Source organism: Staurois parvus, unplaced genomic scaffold (assembly GCF_062004578.1).
Source record: "Staurois parvus isolate SC_StPar_1 unplaced genomic scaffold, SC_StPar_1.0 ptg000466l, whole genome shotgun sequence".
Taxonomy (NCBI): domain Eukaryota; kingdom Metazoa; phylum Chordata; class Amphibia; order Anura; family Ranidae; genus Staurois; species Staurois parvus.
The window spans coordinates 369,773-392,521 of record NW_028318262.1 but is presented as its reverse complement, the minus strand read 5'-3'; the positions used below and the strand labels follow the sequence as shown (position 1 = coordinate 392,521).

The window sequence follows — 22,749 nt, the reverse complement described above, 5'->3', positions numbered from 1 at the left end:
CTTTGCAAACCCAGATATTACTTCATAAAAGTACTGGTGCTGAGCATAGAGACAGTACACACAGCAAAGCCAGAGGTGGGATCCAGCAGGTTCTCCTACTACAGACTACCTAGACTAGCCCTTATAACAGGAAGTTCCTGTACAAATACAAAGCACAAGAGTTGATTCATGTTGGACAGTCTTCCCAGACTTGGAAGAAATTACACAAAGGTCATCAATACTGGAGAGAGAATCAACATGTCTCTTGTATTCGGACAATATGTAGCCTGGATTTCAGCTTTAAACAACAGCAACTGCCTGAAAAAAAAATCCTGCTCTTAGTGCTCTGGCAGCAGATAAGGTAAGCAGGAACAGGGCCGCTGATAAGGGGGTACCTCTGGGCCTCCTGTAAGGGGCCCGGGCCCTGTCACTTTGACAGAGGGGCCTGGCAAGCTGGCAGATTCAGGTTTCTACATGCTTAGTATAGCAGCTAATAGCACTTCCTATCTAAGTATGGGGGAGGGACAAGACAAATACACTGCATTGTCTGCAGCGACAGTTGCTCCTCCTCTCATCCATCTTTAGCCAATCAGCAAACATTGAACCCCCCCCCTTCTCCAGCCCACCACATTGGACTGTATATGTAAGATGCTGGCGGCTGGAGCGGGGGCTGAAAGGGGGCGTCGGGAGGGGAGACATAAAACCTGATGCCCAGGAGCTACAAGAGGAAGGTCCGATCAGAAACAACTGTGTCACCGATCACCTGTAATGCTGGAAGATCTTATCCGTGTGTTCAGACGACGTGCAGGTTAGACAGGATACATACACATCTCCCCTCTGTCTTGTGTCACTCCTTACTCTCTTTTTTTTTTATATAACGGTCTAATCTAACCTGCAGACTGCCTGAACACACAAATAAAATCAGCCGGCATTACCAGTGACACATGGTAGTACCCTTGTTTGATGTTGGCTTTGCTGGTTAGGGCTGGCAGCGTCACACATTCATTAACTGTTTACTGTCCTCCACTGCTCTTCACAAGCTGACTGTTTTATAAGACTGGAAGATTGCAAGTGCTGCTGCATCCTGTCACTTGTACTTTGTAATGAGGAATTTGGACTTGATTTTGCAGAGCTGGTTTAGAGTGGAGCAGCCCTGCAATATGTTTACTTTTACACTGGGTTCAAGCATCATTCCATAAATGCAGTCTCTGACCACATCTCCCGTAGTATGTCTGACCCCATCTCCCGTAGCGTGTCTGCCGTCTCTGACCCCATCTCCCCGTAGCGTGTCTGCCGTCTCTGACCCCATCTCCCGTAGCGTGTCTGCCGTCTCTGACCCCATCTCCCGTAGCGTGTCTGCCGTCTCTGACCCCATCTCCCGTAGCGTGTCTGCCGTCTCTGACCCCATCTCCCGTAGCGTGTCTGCCGTCTCTGACCCCATCTCCCGTAGCGTGTCTGCCGTCTCTGACCCCATCTCCCGTAGCGTGTCTGCCGTCTCTGACCCCATCTCCCGTAGCGTGTCTGCCGTCTCTGACCCCATCTCCCGTAGCGTGTCTGCCGTCTCTGACCCCATCTCCCGTAGCGTGTCTGCCGTCTCTGACCCCATCTCCCGTAGCGTGTCTGCCGTCTCTGACCCCATCTCCCGTAGCGTGTCTGCCGTCTCTGACCCCATCTCCCGTAGCGTGTCTGCCGTCTCTGACCCCATCTCCCGTAGCGTGTCTGCCGTCTCTGACCCCATCTCCCGTAGCGTGTCTGCCGTCTCTGACCCCATCTCCCGTAGCGTGTCTGCCGTCTCTGACCACATCTCCCGTAGCGTGTCTGCCGTCTCTGACCACATCTCCCGTAGCGTGTCTGCCGTCTCTGACCACATCTCCCGTAGCGTGTCTGCCGTCTCTGACCACATCTCCCGTAGCGTGTCTGCCGTCTCTGACCACATCTCCCGTAGCGTGTCTGCCGTCTCTGACCACATCTCCCGTAGCGTGTCTGCCGTCTCTGACCACATCTCCCGTAGCGTGTCTGCCGTCTCTGACCACATCTCCCGTAGCGTGTCTGCCGTCTCTGACCACATCTCCTGTGTGTCTGCTGTCTCTGACCACATCTCCTGTAAGTGTGTCTACAGTCTCTGACCATCTCCTGTAGTATGTCTGCAGTCTCTGACCATCTCCTGTAGTATGTGCCTGGTAGGTGTAGAATAGAGGGACTTTTTTTCTTATCTGGCGCACAGGCTGATTTGCACCACATGCTGGAGCCGCATTTGTCAATGGTAAAATTAAAGGCCTTGCTCACAGTCCCTGCTACTGGTGGAGTTATATCAGCCTCCTCACCGACTGCCTTCTTCAGCAAGTAAGTGCTGAGGAGAGAGCAGCGCAGTCTTAGGGAAATAGCAGCATAACAGTGGCAGGCTCAGGCTGGCAGCTACCATCAGTGTAGCCAGCAGTGGCAGAGCAGAGGTCAATCTGCAGGAGTCAGCACACAGAGGGATCATCTGCAGAAATATCTCACAAAAAGTACAGGGAGATCAAAGTACACACACACACACTTCCCCTATGATGAATTGTACATTCAGCAGCCAAATGTTATCATCATCACACAGTACAGGTGCTTTTGAGCCACAGCACCTGTACTGTGTGATTGTCATGATGATAACAGGACAGTGAAATGCATCCTACATTAGCTACATTCACACCAGCGTTTAGGGCCAGTGAAAATTGTAGTGGCAGTTCCTCCTGTGGCTTTCAGCAGGTAGGTGTGGTTGCTGATCCAATTCTCTATGACAGATCACTGGTGGCCTGCATTTTGTTTTGAGACAGACTCAGGGGAGGGGCCAGGGGTGGGGTCAAGGGCAGGGTCGAAGGGGGCCACGTCATGTAGGCTATACGGGGCCCCATGAATTCTAACAGCGGCCCTGAGCAAGAATCCAGCTGCTTACATTCCTTTTGCAGCAAACTTGTTGCTCCGTCTAGCAAGGACAAATTACAAACAACTATTCTTGCAAAGCTAGCCACTTACACATATAAAATCAACAGATTTCCCCATCCATACACAGGAATCTCCCCTGCCAACTACTGTAGTGACAGCCACTGCACACAGCTACCTGAGTACCCAAAAAGTGACGGCATCTGATGGAATGCAGTTACTGTTTGTCCAATAATTTTTCAAAAATAGACTTTTGCTGATCCAAATGTTGCCAACATGGCCACCCACGGCCAAAAATTTAGCCGATTCAGCAAGAATTGGCAACAATTTGAGCCATGTATGACCAGCTTTAGATAAATTGAAAACGAGCCTCACACTTGGCTTATAGAAGGGGAAAAAAATTGTACTCACTCTCTCTTTCCGTAACTCATCTTTAAGCAAATCCCGTAATTTTTGTGCTCTTCGAAGGCGTACTTTCTCAAGGTTACCAGAAGCGACAAGCATTTTAGGTATACTTTTTTTACATTTGTTGAGAGAAGATTTCTGGGAGGGCCTCTCTTTGAGAGGACTGAACTCTTCCTTCTGTGTAAAGTCCACATTTTTGACAGGACTCAATTCAGGTTGTTTAAGGGAAGCTTTTTTGAATGGAGAAAACTGGGGAACTTGAGGAATTGGTGTTCTCTTTTCAGGAAGTGTCACGTGTTGTCCCTGAGGTTCGCTGTTAGAACCTTGTGTAGAGCTTGGTACCCTGGCCTTCTCAGGTGGAGACACTTCATCCTTGCTTGGGATACTACTGACAGGTAAACTTGGAGGGTTTTCCACTTGCTGAGGTTTCTGAGAAGGGGTAACAGCGGCTGAACTGGAAATTCGTGGTTTTACAAGGTTAGGCAAAGTAGAAAGTCTTTTTCTCCTTTGAAGAGGCGCAGTAGCTGGCTTGCTTGGTTCATTTTCACTGCTTGTTGCAGCAGCCTTTTCAGGTCTGTAAAAATAAAAAAAAAAAAATTTGATAAATTTATAGGTTTTTACATTTTTACATTTTCCTGATTCAGTCTTTGGCAATAGAAATTCAAGATCCAAGTCGCTAATACAATCAGAGGTGTTTTATATATATATCTAAATATACAGTATATATTAACCTCCCTGGAGGTATTCCCAAGTGTAGCTCGGGGTAAAGTTTCAGTACCACAAGCGGTAACGCCGAGCTGCACTCGGGAATACCCTGCAGCGTTGCTCCGGGATCTCTTCTTCACTTACCTTGTCCTGAGCTCCCGCGATGTCCCTCCTGCAGTGTCCCCGGCAATGTCCTCCGGCCGATGCCGGCATCCATCTTCTGGGTTCCGTTCCCTGCAATGTCGGGACGTACGGGGGACGGAACGGCGGGAAATTTAAAAATGTGAAAAAGTGACATTCACTAAATACACTAAAATCACATAGGAAAACATTACTGTATCAAACCATTTCACATACATTTTGTCCCTAGTGCTTTGTCCTCTGCCCTGCCTGCATTTTGACTGTTCTTTCTGCCTGGAAACTGAGAAAAGTCCATGGCGTCCAAAAAGCGTCCCTTTAGGTCAAAATCGATTTTAGACCAGCTAGAGAACAGTGATAGTAAATTAGAACCACTTGCAGAATTGAGTGATGATTCGTGGGGAAATTCGTCATCAGACACTGAAAACAATTCTGCGACTTTGCTCAGTGATGTGCGAACTTGGCGCTATATTTCAAAATTCTGTGTTTTTGGTTTGATTATATTATTGAATTAAATTTATTAAAATATTTTTTATGATTATTTATTAAATTATAATTTATGATTTCGTGTTTCAAGTTTTAACATACGCGGGATGTTCACTAGACTCTTGTTCGGACAGATTTCAGTGAGTTATTCCTAAAAATGACAGGCCTACAATAAAAAAAATACATATTTCCATGAAAAAAAATGTACCACTTTGAGCACAAAAATATTGATATAATCAGACCGCTAGGGAGGTTAACAGCTTGTCGCTCACCCACAGTACATATACTGTGGAAGAGCGGCAGCTACAGGCTAGGCAACATACCCGTACGTTGCAGCTTATTTCCAGCACACATTCACTGGCCGCCTGCTGACCTGTGCTGTGATTGGACACACTACAAGTTTGTCAGCAGGTTTCAGCCAATGATTCTGGCTCTATACCTGCTGATCAGCTATGGCCAATCAACGCACAGAGATATGTACGTACACACACCTCTTTCTGAAATCAACTCTGCGTTTAGGGAGAAAAAAAACAGCCAGATCTGTGAGTAAAAGCAGCACACATTAAACCTGTTAGGCACACAGTTAACCCCTTGATGTTAAACCCTTCCCAGTCAGTGTCAGCAGTACAGTGTACAGTGTTGTCATTGTATTTATGTCGCTAATGACGTGTCAGTTTAATCAGTTAGTGTTCCTCCCAGCCATTGTCTCTTAGCACCAGATTGCCTGCCACACTATCACAGTCGCACCATATAATGCTGATCACCGCCATTACTAGCATAGTTTCTATAGCTGCGTAAATTCCAGTATATATAGACCGATTAATATACACTTATTGGGAATTTTTTTTTTTTTTACCAAAGACTAGCTAAATTCATTTTGGCCTAAATTTATGAAGAGATTTGATTTTATTGGATATGTTTTATAAAAGTAAAAAATAGGGGGGGGGGGAGGTTAAAGATTTTTGGTATTTTTTAATTTATATAATAAAAAAAATAAAATTAAAAAAGCGGAGATAAAATACCACCAAAAGAAAGCTCTACTTGTGTGGAAAAAAATTATATACATTTTATTTGGGTACAGTGTTCCGTGTCCGTGCAATTGCCAGTTAAAGCAGCACAGTGCTGAATAACAAAAAATGCCCTGGTCATGACAGGGATAAAATCTTCCGAAGGTCAAATGGTTAATTAAGTGATACAAAAACAACATTAAATATGTTTTTACACACATCTAGTATACACTATGTAGTGATATTTTCAGGATTATTAATATTATAGGAAGAATCAAGACTCAGCAAGAACATATTGTTTTCCACAGTATTTGTCAGATTAATGACCAATATTCTTACAGGAGAAAGCACACTTGACATCACCATCATTTAGACTGCTGATGCTTTACTGCCCTATCACAGGCTGCAAAGGGGAGGTGTCTAAGGCAGCCTATCTTCAGCAGCCATTATTGCTACAGTCATCTATCAGGTGGAAGGTACCACTGCATTTTCACACCCTCTGCTTTATAAAATATGCAAACAAATATCTAACCACTTCAAGTCTGGAAACTTTCACCCCCTTCCTGTCCAGGCCAATTTTCAGCTTTCAGCGCTATCACACTTTGAATGACAATTGCCCGGACATGCAACACTGTACCCATATGAATTTTTTAGCATTTTTTTTTTAAGACAGATAAAACTTTATTTTGGTGGTATTTATTCACCACTGAGATTTTTATTTTTTTTGTGCTATATAAAATGAAAACGTCCAAAAATTTAGAAAAAAAGTGTTTTTCTAATAAAACTTTGCAAAGAAATAAATATTTTTATTTTTTTGTGCTATATAAAATGAAAATGTCCAAAAATTAGAAAAAAAAGTGTTTTTCTTATAAAACGTTGCAAAGAAATAAATATTGGCCAAAATGTATTCATCTATCTTTTTAGTAAAAAAAAATAAACAATAACCCAAATTAGTTTATAACCAAAAATTATAATTTTTCTAAATTTTGTTTTACATTTTTATTTTATTTTTTTATATTATTATTCTTTTTTTTTTACATACTGTCACCCTAGCTGTACAGTGTCACCATGGTGGCACTGTACTACTTGTGGGGGGTGATAAAGATTTTTTTTTTTTTTTTTTTACACTGATTGCTTTTACAACCATAAAGGCTGTAAAAGTAATCATTCCTCCTTCTCTCTGGCTGCATTCTTGCAGCCATTGAGAAATACTGTGTGAGCAGTGATTGATCACAGCTTGTCACATGGTATAAGGCTGTTGTGAATAGCCTTGTACCATGTGATCTCTGTGATCATTCACACGTAGTAAGCAATGATGTCAGAAGTGACATCTTGCTTACTGCTAATCATGTGATCCCTGACTGGCCAATCAGTGGTCACATGATCGGGACATCACACAGAGGTCCCATACAGCGATCGGTATCCTCCGGACAAAGCAGGCACCGGAACGTGGTGCCGCATGCTCCAGGGGAGAGCGCACAGGTGGGGAGGACGTGTACAAACGGCCACCCGCTCCTGCACTGCTCCCATATGGCCGTTTATATAAATGGGCCGGACGGGAAATGGTTAAATAAAACAGAGCCAAGCGATGGATCCACTTAGAACACAGCTGTTCTACAGTACCTTTTCATAACATTCCCTGGTTTTGGAGATGAGAGATGAGATCCTGAGCAGGGTGGATAAAAATCAATGATTTTTTAAAAACAAATTTAAAAAAAATGGATTTTTTTTAATAAAATGCTTTTTGAGGAAAATATATTACCATCCAAAGGTTATTCCATCATGAAATAAAGATTAGTTTTTTAATTATGTAGAATAAGGCTGTACATGTTTAATTTTTTTGGTAAATAAATTCCATTAATCCATTCACAATGTCATGCTCTTCCAGAGGTTTTTGTAAGATTATTGGGCAGTTTCTCTGCCTACAAGATATTATCACAGATGCTTGGTTTACTTTTGCAGTTCTCAAAACTGAATTTGACTCAGCGGAGATCACATGCCTCTTCTTCACAGCAAAAATGTTATAACATGAACAGAGTTAAGAAAAAGACCTTCATCCTAACTTCTACAAACCTATGAATACAGAATCAACCCCTTCAGTGCTGAAGTTTCAAGAAGTTCAGTGAATAGAATAGAAACAATATTTTTCTGATTGTATGGAGTGGAATAGATCTGCACAAGAAGAAAGTGAAACTAAGTGTGAGGAGGAAGGGGCTGACAGTCTAAGTTTCTTAAAATATATATATTTTGTTTAGCCGAATTAGTTAACAAACATGGATGTTTGTTTAAGCAAATAACATATGCTGGAATGTTATTGTTTCAGTTGAATCAATCTATTTAAATTGTTATTATTAAGGTAATGATTATTTTTCTCCTTCCTAAGTCCAACAGAAACGTTGTCCAAATATGAATGATTAACCTATTAAACTGGGGATAAAAAAACTAATATGAAAAGTTGTTATTCTAAAAATCTTCACCTACTTGCATATTAAAGTTATACCAGCAAGAATTAGTCTTTATGTAGAAAACTAGGATTTAAATCAAGCCTTACTGACTAGTGATTCAAATCGTGATTTAAATCAGTTTGATTAAAATCAAATCCACCCTGATCCTGAGTAAACTTAAAAGTTGTTGTAAACCTCAGACATGAAATATGAACAAAGCATATCACTCCATGGTGTGTACTTGTCTCAATTAAGAGCACTAAACGTAATCTTGGTCTGCTGCCTCATTGCTCTGCTAATAGCACGAGTCACTACTGACTAGTTTTCCTGACACCAAGAGAAAAATGGCGACAGGGGAAGAACGCCCAGCATATTGACAGCCTCAGCTTGGGGGGGGGGGGCTCTTCCTTCCAATCAGCTCTCAGAGCTATCCTCACTGAGCTCTGCAGAGTGTAACTTCAGCTCTCTGCCCCCTTTTTGACAGCTCTACAAACTTTATGAATGCTAGACTTTGACTGGATGTAAAGGGAAAATAAACAGGTACAACTTGTGGGAAGATTAGATTCACCTCTGGGTACCACCTGAGGACAATCAATTCACTGGGGGTTTACTCGCTATGTGAGGGTTTACAACCTCTTTAAATCATACCGTTTTATCGGTACAAGTTACAAACACTTCTAAAACCGGGACAGCCCTTGCTGATCACCCCATACCAGTCTACCTTAACCACAGTTTTATAGATAGCTACGACTGGCAGCTCCTCCCTTACCCCTAGGAAGCTCCCTCCAAATGCAAATTCTGGTTGATTTTTTTTGTCTAAAATGATAAACTATCAACTCCCAGCATTCAAGCAGCTCTACCAGGGTCACTTCAGGAACGATTATTAGTGAATATATGCAGAATGCTTCAAAAGCATGTACTACAGATGTATTCAGCCTTCAAAACAAACACAAGCTGTAACTAGGGACTATTGTTATACAAGCAGAGTGAGAAGAACACAGGCGAATATTACATCACTTTTGTTTAAGATTAATGCCATAAACATTCAGCGCCTCTGAAAGTAAATCTGTCAAATCTAGTAAAAGGCCATTGACAGGAATGGTTTCCATGAAACTCACTGACAGTGGAGCAAGCACATAATCAGCATTCAAAGTATACTGAATCAGCAAGTCCTGCCTATGAATGAAGTCATGCAATCACATGAAAGAGAAGCTCTTTAGCTTCACCAATACACTACATTAGAAAGAAAGAAAAAAAAAATTGCACCAAAAGTGATAACCAATTTAATTAGAAGACAAGAAACACAGGGCTCTGTACAGAGGGGGAAATCTCTCTGTTTCCCTTGCTTTTTAGTAAACAATCAGCACATACTACACACAATAACACTTGTTAAGCACACACTTAACCCCTTGATTACCTAGAGACAGTGTATATTATTAGCACTGATCACTGTATTAGTGTCACTAAAAATGTCAGTTAACACCCAGTGCCAGTTAGTGTCAGATTGTCCGCTGCATTATCGAAGTCCCACTATAAGTCGCTGACCCCTGCTGTTAATCCAGTATATATACACCATATTTTATAGAGGCTTTAACTTAATAACTTTCATGCAATCCAATCAAAATGCATTTATTGGGTTTTTCTTTTATACCAAACACATGTAGCAGGATACATCTTGGCCTAAATTTCTGAGGAAATTAGTTTTTTTGATGGATATGGTTTATGACAGAAAGTAAAAAAATATTGCTTTTTTTCTAAATGTTCAGTCTTTTTCCATTTATAGCATACAAAATAAAAAACCCGCGTTGCAGTGTGTGTACTTGTTGTTGCTATTGTAAGGCTACTTTCACAGTGATCCTTGGCAAAAATGTGTTTTTACCATGTTTGTGGTGCATTTTTTTTTTTGTACAGGAAATAGGTCTCAAAAACCGCACCAAAAACGCAACACTGGTGTATTTTTTATACATTTTTGCTGCGTTTTCTATTTATTTCAATGGGGAGGTGCATTTTTTATTTTTTATTTGCTGCACCAAATCATCACCAATCATGCAGCAAGCAGGATTTTAAAAAATGCACTGGACCCGCAACAGATTAGTGTGAAGATTTCCATAGGAATACCGTCACACAGGTCACACTTTTTTCTTCTGCTTTTTTTTTTAACGCAAAAGCAGAAGAAAAACGGATCAGTATGAAAGCAGCCTAACTACTGTTTAGCTTTTTTATTGCCAAAAACAACAAAACCAGAATTAAAAAAAAAGACAGTGGTGATCAAATACCACCAAAAAATGCTCTGTGTGAAAAAATGCTATAAATGTAATTTGGGTACAGCGCTGCATGACTGCGCAATTACCAGTTAAAGTAGCACAGTGTTAAATAGCTAAAAAAAAATGGCCTGGTCTTGAAAGGGGAAAAACCTGCTGAAGTGGTTAAAGTGGCACTTTAGTCAAAAAAATTAAGTCCTGCTAGATCACTTCAGGTTGGCCCCTTTTGCAGGTATAGCTACTGTATGTAAAACGTTACAAATTTGTGTCTGTAATCCAGTAATACACTGTCTCATCCTGCTCTGCACATGCTCAGTTGCTCTCTCTTTTTAGGCAGTGCTGAGTTTGTATAGGCTGAGCTGCTGATAGTCTTACACCCCGGTTACATCAGTCGATTTTGAAATAGTGAAGTCGCACGATTACAAAATCGGGTGAGTTGCCGATTTTAGTTGCGGTTTGCAAGACATCTGACACAGATGTCTATGCAAATCGCACCAAAAGTAGTGCATGTGCTACTTTAGAAATCGGTGCGGCTCCACCTAAGTCAGAACCGCACCGATATGACCGCTCTACTAGCGGACAATAGGGTGCAACTTGGCATACGATTTGCAAGTCGACTGGCATGCAAATCACATGCCAAGTCGCACCCGATGTGACCGGGGACTTAAAGCAGAATTAACCACAAGCCTACAGGGCAATTATACCCCCTTCCTGCCCAGGCCAATTTCCAGCTTTCAGCGCTGTTGCACTTTGATTGACAATTGCGCGGTTATGCAACACTGTACCCATATGAAATTTTTATCATTTTTTTGTGACAGATAGAGCTTTATTTTGGTGGTATTTAATCACCTCTGGGATTTAAATTTTTTCTTAAACCAAAAACCACTGAAAATTTGGAGAAAAAAAAAGTTTTTTCTTAGTTTATGTTATAATATTTTGTAAATAAGTGATTTTTCTCCTTCATTGATGTGCGCTAATGAGGCTGCAGTGATGGGCACCGATAGGCTGCACTGATGGACACCGATAGGCTGCACTGATGAGGAGGCACTGGTAGGTGGCACTAATGGGCATTGACAGGCATCACTGATGGGCACTGAAAGGCAGCACTCATATATGTCACTGATAGGCGGCACTGATGCACACTGATAGGCGGCACTGATAGGTGACACTGAAAGGCAGCTCAGATGGGCGCTGAAATGTGGCATTGATGTGCACCGGTAGGCACTGAAATGTGGCACTGATGGGCACTGACAGGTGGCATGGATGAGCACCGACAGGTGGCACTGATGGGGCTACCCAGATCACTAGGGCACACTGATCATCAGTGTACATGTCCCCTCTGAGGGATGCCGATTACCGGCTCTCCTCTCGAGGTGTCGGCGTGACAGCTCGTGAGGAGAGAAATGCCGATAACCGGCAATTCCCTATTTACATGTGATCAGCTGTGATTGGACACAGCTGATCACATGACCGAGCCGACATCTTCGGCTGTTTCCGTTGATCGGTGATCTGCTGTGTCCGAGGGACACAGCGCACCGCCAATCGCCACGCTGCGTGGTCCCGGAGCGCATAGGACGTCCTCCCAGAACTAAAGAACCGCCATTGGACTATATGACGGGCGGGAGGCGGTTAAACCCTTCTATCCTTTAGAGCCAAGGAAGCTGCTTCCATTTGATCTGCAACTGTCATGGTACTACTCGTGATCAGTTATGACACCGGCCACTGGATGGTTTGACAGTTTAGTTGAGAACACAAGCAAATGTGAGAGTTAGCAATCACGACATTCTACAGCAGCCATCCCTGGAATTCTTGTTTAATAGTTCCAGCATGCTGGACTCTCACTCTCCGGTCCGGGGAGATTACATGGCTGTCAGTGTAGAGCCTAAGTCTGCTCCATACATGGTGACCTGTAGTCCCCCTTCACTCACATGTCAGGGCTCCTCTGTGCCTCTCCGGCTGCACAGCCCGGGCTCCGTCCACCTATAGCCATCTCCTCCGGGCCTGCTGTCACCGTCACCTCCCCGGCCTGTACAGGCTCCTCAGGCTGGGACCCTCCATCCCGGGCACCGCTCCCCACACTCCGGCCCCCCGGCCTGAAATTGGGTTTGAAGTTAAGCCTCGCTCTCCGGATCATCGTGCGGCTCTCCCTCCTTCCTCATCCCCCGACTACAGGCAGGGTTCAGCAAGCGAGCACAGCCCGGTCACGTGAGCCTGGAGCGGACATTAACGGGAATAGAGAGGTCTCACATTGACGTCATCTTGCCGCGACTGAAGCGACGCTATGAGCATGTCCCAGTGGCCATTTACCTCATGGAGTGCTAGTTGTCATAGTGCGAATTCTTTACTCCCCTGACTTGCTGTACAACTGCTATGGAAGGCTTGGGGAGCAATCAGATTTTTAACCCACATGCTCAAACAGTAAAAAAAAAATTAAAAATACTTTGCCAGGGAGAGCAGATATATCCCCACAAATTAGATGTCATTTATTACATGTATGTGATATTTTCATTTTAAACTATATCTTTTATTATTATACAGGTTTTATATAGCGCCAACAGTTTGCGCACCTCTTTACAATATGATGGGAGACAATACAGCAACAATACAGTTCAATACAAGAGGGTTAGGAGGGCCCTGCTCCTTGGAGCTTACAATCTAGGAGGGATGGGCTAGTGGTACAAAAGGTAATAACTGTGGGGGATGGACTGGTTGGATAATATAATAATAATATCTAAAGCCAAAATAGTTTTTTCATCTTGTAAAAAGTAGGGAATGGTAAAAGCATGTCTCATCAAGAATTTCTCCCACTGACACCAACATTGGGGTACTATTCCTCCCACTGATACCAATGATGGACCGCTATTCCTCCCATTGATGCCAACGATGGAGCACTATTCCTCCCATTGATGCCAACAATGGGGCACTATTCCTCCCACTGATACCAATGATGGGGCACTATTCCTCCCATTGATGCCAACAATGGGGCACTATTCCTCCCATTGACACCAACAATGGGGCACTATTCCACTGACACCAACAATGGACTACTATTCCTCCCCCTGACACCAACAATAGACCACTATTCCTCCCACTGATGCCAACAATGAGTCACTATTCCTCCCACTGATGCCAACGATGGACCACTATTCCTCCCACTGAAACCAACAATTGACCACTATTCCTCCCACTGACGCCAACAATGAGTCACTATTCCTCCCACTTATACAAACAATGGACCACTATTTCTCCCACTGAGACCAACGGTGGACCACTATTTCTCCCACTGACGCCAACAATAGAGCACTATTCCTCCCACTGACACCAAAAAGGGGTCTCTATTTCCACTGTCACCAACAATGGGGCACTATTCCTCCCACTGACACAAAAGATGGGCCACTATTGCACCCACTGATACCAAAGATGGGGCATAATTCAGTCCACTGACACCAATGATGGGGCACTATTCCTCCCACTGACAAAAACAATGAGGCACTGTTCCACTGACACTAACAATGGGGCACTATTCCTCCTACTGACACCAAAGATGGGGCACTATTTATTCCACTGACACCAATGATGGGGCACTATTCCACCCACCGACACCAATGATGGGGCACTATTCTACCCACTGACTCCAATGATGAGGGACTATTCCTCCTATGAATACTGGTAATAGGCACTATTCCTCCCACTGACAAAAGCAATGAGGCACTGTTCCTCCCACTGACACCAAAGATGGGGCACTATTTATTCCACTGACACCAATGATGGGGCGCTATTCCACCCACCGACACCAATGATGGGCACTATTCTACCCACTGACTCCAATGATGAGGGACTATTCCTCCTATGAATACTGGTAATAGGCACTATTCCTCCCACTGACAAAAACAATGAGGCACTTATCCTCCCACTGACACCAACATTGGGGCACTATTCCTCTCACTGACGCCAACAATGAGTCACTATTCCTCCCACTGACGCCAACAATTTACCACTATTCCTCTCACTGACGCCAACAATGAGTCACTATTCCTCCCACTGACACCAACAATGGACCACTATTCCTCCCACTGACGCCAACAATGAGTCACTATTCCTCCCACTGACGCCAACAATGGACCACTATTCCTCCCACTGACGCCAACAATGAGTCACTATTCCTCCCACTGACGCCAACAATGGACCACTATTCATCTCACTGATGCCAACAATGTAAAGGTCCACTTTACATTTATCCATAAGGTTTAGTGAAGGGAAATCTTCTCCACTGGGAGGAATAGTACCTTATCATTGGTGCTACTGGGGGAATAGTGCCCCATTGTTGGTGTCAGTGGGGGGGAATAGTGACACATCATTGGTGTCAACAAGGGGAATAGTGTCCCATCATTGGTATCAGTGAGAGAAATAGTGACCCATCAGTGATGGAATAGAAACCCATTGTTGGTGTAAGTGGAAAGAATAATAGTCCATCGTTGTCAGTGAGAGAAAAAGTGCCCCCATTGTTGATGTCATTGGGAGGAATAGTGACCCATTGTTAGTGTCAATGCAAGGCATAATGGCCCTTCATTGGTATCGGTGTGGGAAACAGTGACTTATTGTTGGTGTCAGCGGGAAAAATGGTACCCCCACATTGGTATCACAAGGAGGAATAGCACCACATCTTTGGTGTCAGTGGAAGGAATATTGCCCCATCGTCGGTGTCAGTGAGAGGAATCGTGCCCAATCATTGGTATCACTACCCCACTTACTGCCACTGCACCAAAGAGCAGTTCTCCACAGGCTGAACAAAATCAGGTGATTCCCCCATCCATGATGACAACGAATCTGCACTGCCAGCTATTGCATTCAGACAACCGACACTCAGGGCTCTCTGAATACCTAAATAGTGATTTCATCTGATAGGATTCAAAATAAAAAAAATCAAAAGAAAAACCAGCACTTCCCAGACTGCCAGAGTAGTAACTATTCAATAAATCTCTTAACAAAGCAATCTGCCTTCTGTAGTGCCTAATGCAGGCCATAGATGGGGAGAAAAACGGCCGATTTTTCGTCCGAAAATAAAACCGGTCGATTATCTTATCGTTAGTGGACGATTTTGTCGGCCGTTTTTCGTGTATTTTGGACTTTCAGATTATCGGTGATGTTGGAAAATTTTCGAAAAACGCCCGACTTTATCCTCATTGATGGTCAAAAATGAACGATCGTTTTCAGAAAAAGGATCACAAAGGCCACAAAATGACATCATTTCCCGTTATAGGTTACTCATTAATCGGCCGATTTTCGTAATAATTGGTGGTCAGGTAAGTTTTTTAGACCGACCGATAGTTCGTTAATCGGCCGAAAATCTGCCGTTTTTCTCCCCATCTATGGCCTGCATTACTTCTCATCAGACGATTATCTCATGATTGCAGCACTCTCTCTCTTTCCTCTACAATAACAAACAGAGGGCAGGTATACCATCACGCTTCTTTTTCAACTACACAGCTCCAAAATGTAGTCCAAAAACAACTGCCCCCTTATAAGTACAAATACGTACACATCTCTATACATATATATACACAGTGTATATGTATACACTCACCAAATTTTATTAGGTACACCTGTTCAAATTGCTAATCAGCCAATCACATGGGAACAACTCAATGCATTTAGGCATCTAGACATGATGAAAGATCAAGCTCACCATCAGAATGAGGAAGAAAGGGGATTTAAGTGCCTTTGAAGGTGGTATGATTGTTGGTGCCAGACGGGCTGGTCTGAATATTTCAAAAACTGCTGATCTACTGGGATTTCCACGCACAACCATCTTTAGGGTTTACAGAGAATGGGTCAAAAAAGAAAAAATATCCAGTGATCGGCGGTTGTGTGGACAAAAAATGCCTTGTTGATGTCAGAGGTCAGAGGAAAATGGGCAGACTGGTTCAAGATAATAGAAAGGTAACAGTAAGTCAAATAACCACTCGTTACAACCAAGGTATGCAGAATACCATCTCTAAATGCACAATATGTTGAACCTTGAAGCAGATGGGCTACAGCAGCAGAAGACCACACCGGGTGCCACTCCTGTCAGCAAAGAACAGGAAACGGAGGCTACAATTCGCACAGGCTCACCAATATTGGACAATAGAAGATTGGAAAAATGTTGCCTGGTTGATTGAGTCTCAATTTCAGCTGCGACATTCAGATGGTAGGGTCAGAATTTGGCGTAAACAACATGAAAGCATGGAATACATCCTGCCTTGTATCAACGGTTCAGGCTGGTGGTGTAATGGTGTGGGGGGTATTTTATTGGCACACTTTGTGCCCCTTAGTACCAACTGAGCATTGTTAAAAGCCTTCCTGAGTATTGTTGCTGACCATGTCCATCCCTTAATGACTACAGTGTCCCCATCTTCTGATGGCTACTTCCAGCAGGATAATGCTCCATGTCACAAAGCTCAAATCATCTGAAACTGGGTTCTTGAACATGACAATGAGTTCACTGTACTCCAATGGTCCTCCACAGTCACCAGATCTCAATCCAACAGAGCACCTTTGGGATGTGGTGGAATGGCAGGTTCGCATCATGGATGTGCAACCAACAAATCTGCAGCATCGGCATGATGCTATCATGTCCATATAGACCAAAATCTCTGAGGAATGCTTCCATCACCTTGTTGAATCTATGCCATGAAGAATGCAGTTCTGAAGGCAAAAGGGGGTCTAACCCAGTATTAGCAAGATGTACCTAATAAAGTGGCAAGTGTGTGCGTGTATATCATTTTGTATGGAATTTGTTAATGATTACAAGGAAAGCAGTAAAGTAAATCCCCTGCAGCCAGCAACAATTTGCCCCACTCCAGCAACAGTAGATTCCCCCAGCAACAATGGACTCCCACAACAAAATACCACCCTAGCAACAACAGTAGATCTCTTCCAGCAGTAACTGACCTACCAACAACAATAGACCACCATGCAAAAATAGATCCCCTCCAGTGACAATAGACCCACCAGCAGCCAGCATCAATAGACCCTCCAGCACACCCCAGTACCACTTGCCATTACATACAGTCAGTGATGGAGTTACCAGAACTGCATTCCCTTGTGTTCCCACTGAAAAAAAGCCCTGTATATGTATATTACTATTACAGGTACTTATATAGCGCCATCAATTTATGCAGTGCTTGACATACTGTATATATTGTACATTCATATCAGTCCTTCACCCTCAAGGGGTGTACAATCTAAGGTCCATAACTTAAATTCAAATACTAGGGCCAATTTAGACAGGAGCCAATTAACCTATCAGCATGTCTTTGGAGTGTGGGAGGAAACTGGAGTACCCGGAGGAAGCCCACACAGGCAGAACATGCAAACTCCAAGCAGGTGGTGCTGTGTGTGGGATTCAAACTGACAACCCTAGTGCTGCCAGGCAAAAGTGCTAACCATTTAGCCACTGTGCTGCTATATATACATATATATATATATATATATATATACAGTCTATATATTTACACATTATAAAATAAACAAATAGTGTGAGTCATTCCTGCTGTGTTTGCAATTTTGTTGCTGGAGATCTCGTCCATGGTGGGCTCCCACCATTCCACCAAACACAAACATCTTAAAGAAATTAGAACAGGTTCTTCAAATCTTGCATGAAAGTCTTTTTTTACTTCAAAAGTACATCTTCATACAAAAGTAGTGCGACTGCGGAGTTTTGATCATATCATTGCTCTTCATCAAACTGCAGCTTGATGAAGAGCAATGATATGCTTGAAACTGCAGTCGTGCGACTTTTGTATGAAGATGTACTTTTATATGTACTTTGGAGATCCTCTTCTCATTTTTTATACATATATATATATATATATATATATATTTATTCACTTAAAAATCTATACATTCAAATTTATACACATACCCATAAGCAAAAATGTGTGAATGAACTAGCGAATACCAAGGATTTAGCTGATAGTAGTGCACACTGAAGGAAAGCACATTGCAGTGGCTCACGTACAGCGGTGCTCTCAATTCTGACACAATACGTAATTACAAATTAAAACAAAAGACCTGTGAACAGGTTTTACCGCTCCCCCTTATGCTGCAAAGGCAGTAGAGGGTGAGCACGTATGTCGTGACCGCATTGCATTTTGCACGCCTAAAATTATCCCCACAGTTGTGTTCAGCAAGCTGCACCGCCTGCTGAACGTGACCCAATCAGCTGCTAGTTCAGGGTTTTTAGGGCCTCCTTCACAATGCCGGTTAGCTGCATCCACTGGATTCTTCCAGCTAGAATGACAGGTGCATGCAAATAGTGGTGGCTGCTCAGTCTGTCAGTATTGTCAGTATTGACAGGCTGACAGCAGCCATTGCTGTTCACACCAAGCATATACTTGCCGTTCGTGCTGTGTGTCCAAGCCTGGTCACATGTGACTACATCCAAGTTTGGACACCCGCCCCTAACCACAGGTAACAGCATGCTTTGTATAGGCTGAGCAGCTGCCATATTCACATGCACCTGTCATCCTAGAAGCATGAATTGTTAACAGCACTGATTCTTGTAGCTGGAATCTGGTGGATGCAGCTAAATACCTGTGTGAAGGAGGCCCAAGTGGTTACAATAGGTGGTAAGGACGCAAAACAATGCTTCCTCATTTCCTGTCATATTGCTCTCTGAAGAGGAATCTGGATGTGGATCACTTTTCAGAGAGCTATGCTAGTGCAAACAAGATCATAAAGATTTCTTAATAAATACTGTAGTGATTGGTGCAGCTGATTCAAAGCGTTGGTTTAACTTTACAGAAAAAAGGTGAACTAACATAGAACCCCCTCCCCAACCCCCTCATCCCCTATTTTTTTTACCTCTAGAGTTGCTGAGCCTTCAGCACCTCCACAGCTGGGGTGTAGATGTGCGTGTGGGGGCCCAACAGGTAGGCTGTACGGGGCCCCATGATTTCTAACAGCGGCCCTGACTAGAGGGCGTGATTCGGTGATGTCACCTCCAGCAGCCCTATTAGCCGGTGTTCCCAACCAACGAGCAGTAACTATAATTTTCTGCCGGGTCCAACCGAGATAGGGAGGAGCTTTGGGAGCTGCAGAGCTTGGCTTTGCTTGGAATGGCCCGTAAGTGTCCTGTGTGCTCGGAATGAGCTGGAAACATGGCAGGGGGCGGCTGTCTGGTACACTGGGTGACCGTATAGAGTAGAGGTGTAGAATACTGAGACCTGGAGTCCAGGCTCCAGTATGGGGGCCAGTGTAGAGTAAGAAGAATGGAGGCTTTTGTTCTGTGGTAGGCTGGCCATAGGTATGTATGACTTTCTTCTCTATCTGGGTTCTTCATCCCTACAATAGAAGGTGCGGGGACAGATATGTAGTCTGTAGTGTAACACATACATATATATACGTGTATATATATATATATATATATATATATATATACTATATTGCCAAAAGTATTGGGACATGCCTCCAAATCATTGGATTCAGGTGTTCCAATGTTCCAATCACCTCCATAGCCACAGGTGTATAAAATCAAGCACCTAGGCATGCAGACTGCCTCTACAAACATTTGTGATAGAATGGGTCGCGTTCAGGAGCTCAGTGAATTCAAGCGTGGTACCATGATAGGTTGCCACTTGTGCAAAAAGTCCATGCGTGAAATTTCCTTGCTACTAAATATTCCACGATTAAAAAGATAACTGAATACATTTTGGCCAAGATTTATGAAGAAAGATTATTTATATGCAAAATTTTATAAGAAAAACTCTTTGTTTCAAAATTTTTGGACTTTTTCATTTATATAGCAAAAAAAAAATAAAAATCCCAGTGGTGAATAAATACCACCAAAATAAAGTTTTATGTGCATGGACAAATAGGATAACATGCTGGGGGGTTTGCTAGCTGTAGAAAAAAAGTCAAAAGCCAAAAATAGCAGCTGTAAAAACGTCCAGTGTGCATGAGGACTAAGTGTTAACTGTGAACACTGGCTCTAGAATGATTACTCTCCTTCCGACATTCATGACGATACCTCACTTGTGCTGCATAATTAATATTTATGTACACATACTTTTATACAGTTTTTTAAAAAAACTTTTTTTTACTTTATTGCTATCACAAGGGGGCTAAAAAGCTTGGGCAGGCGAAAGGACCTCTTCATGGAGACATTGGGGGTTTATTGGACCTCCAATGTCTTTGCTGCCCTCCAGTGCAACTCTTCTTGCACAGATTGTGCTGTAATAGCTGCATCCTTGTCTACACTAGCTTTGGAATTATGGATGTGACCTAATACATGTCACTTCCAGGGTCATTATGTGGCAGCACCCAAATATTGCTGAGTTCTCCTTTAAGCTTTAACATTTCTAAAAGCATCTGTTTGCAGAACCAGGGCATCAGCTCACTTCTTCCCCCTCATTTCCTGTGGAACAACAGCTGACACCCTAACCCTAACTTTCAGTTGGTGATGTTTTATATAAATGTGAAACCGCAAAGGATATATCCTGGAATGCTCAGAATGTATTTTAAATGTGCAAAAATTAAAGAGGAAATGCATTGTGACGTAATTGTAAGATGCTTTTCAAGACACTTATCTTGCAGACACGAGTCTGGCTAGGTCAACCAGCTGGTAAATAAAAAGCTTGTTTTCCTCAAGTTCGTGTCCGGCGTTTTCCTGGAAATCCCAAGGTTGCCATTACAATTACTCACAGGGGGATCAAGGAACTGGTGCCTGTTTGAGAGCCCCATAAATGTGTTTGGGCTGCACTAGAGCCCTTCGCCATCTCTTAAAGTTGGTATTGAGTTCGTAGCTGTGAGTTTGTCCACCATACCATTTATAAATGTACCTTGTGAAACAAGTGGTTACTCCCTACCAGGGGCGGACTGACCATTCGAGCACTCGGGCACTGCTCGAGGGCCCGGGGTCAGTAGGGGGCCCCATGAAATGCACCTAGTACCTTTTTTATAGGCTTTTTTGGGTGTGTTTTGATTTGAGCAAGGACACAAGGGCCCCATGATCCCCTATTGCCCGGGGGCCCCATGAATTGTCAGTCCGCCCCTGCTCCCTACCTCCCCCTCATACCATATACTGGTTTTTGCATGGCTTGTCCCAAGCATACAAATAAGATCTAAAGAATGGTGGCTACACACAAGTTCAATCACGTAATACTTTACAGCTCAAAACACACACTCTTCTCTTGGAGGCATTCCACCCTGAAGAGCAGTTTTTTGGAGAGAAGTATGTTGACATCTGCATGGGTTGTGCTGACAATACATTTTATTGTGGGGTAAGAGCTTGCAGTGCAGTTGCCGTTCTTTTGGATCTTGTGTATATGTAGACAGTAATAGAGAAAACAACATCGGAGGTAGAACACTAGAGTGGGGGCACTTGCAGATGGCATGTACTCTGCAGGACACCGTAGTTCCCCTCACTGACCACTGCCATGAAAGACACAGCAGCCAGCAAATGAACCACAATGCCCAGCAGAGGACACACCATCCTACACATTTTGAGGTGTTGGCTAGAGGTGCACCGAAACCTCAATTTCCACCAGCAGCAAGGACTGGTATGTACATGTTACAGGGCCGGTTCACACTAAAGGCTACCTTTTAGAAGCAATTGCTTGATTTACTCTACAGCTACTTAAATATCCCATCCTTCCATTCCATTTGACCACAGAGAACAAGGTACCAGGCACCTACAGGGGAGTGTCATAGGGGCCCTGCCGATTATTGATTTCTGCTCAATCCTCTCATTAATGTCCCCAATTATTGATTCCCTCATTAATCCCTTGTGGCCAGAGGAAACCCATCCTCATTTAATGTCCCACTCTCGTGTGCCAAATGTTCCCGAATTCAATTAACGTATCTCCTTTCCTGGCATCCTGCTTTATGGCCCCAAAATGCTGCTTTATAGCCCAAACTCAATTAATGTGTCTCCTTTCCTGACATCCTGCTTTATGTCCCCAAAATGCTGCTTTGTAGCCCAAATTTAATTAACGTATCTCCTTTCTTGGCATCCTGCTTTATGGCCCCAAAATGCAGCCTTAGTGTCTCCTCCGTGTTGTCCTGCCACCAGAGATAGCGAGATTCGCACCTCTCCACAGATAGGTGGGAACCTCCTACGGGGATGTTTCCGGCCAGGGCGTCAGACTGATGCCTCCCGGACCTGTCATCCGCAGAGCGGGCACGAAAAGTTCCCACGCTTGCAGATGACCCTGGACAAAGGTCGCGCTCACGAGAAGCGCGGCCCGTGTCCAGGGGGTGTGCCTCGTTGCCGAGCGACGAGGCACGCCGACCCCAGCCCGCCCACAGTTGCCAAGACAACCGGAGAGCATCCCGCATCAGCTTAAGAAGGCTGATGCTGGGCTCTCCGGCCGTTCCATTCCATTTCGCTGTGCAGTCATGGAGGGAGCTCAGCTATGGCGGGAC

General features: G+C 43.7%; 1 protein-coding gene across 2 annotated transcripts in view; it reads right to left on the bottom strand.

Moving 5' to 3' along the window:
- Positions 1-12,530, bottom strand: part of BDP1 (BDP1 general transcription factor IIIB subunit) — a 107,944-nt gene extending 95,414 nt beyond the window's left edge. For both annotated transcript variants that reach the window (XM_089689013.1, XM_089689014.1), the window contains exons 1-2: positions 12,270-12,530; positions 3,307-3,874 (exon numbers count right to left, since the gene is read on the bottom strand). In XM_089689013.1, coding sequence (XP_089545139.1) covers positions 3,307-3,874; positions 12,270-12,475 — 774 coding nt within the window. In that variant the 5' untranslated portion in view covers positions 12,476-12,530. The remainder of the gene's footprint in view (positions 1-3,306; positions 3,875-12,269) is intronic.
- Between the last annotated feature and the right edge of the window lie 10,219 nt (positions 12,531-22,749).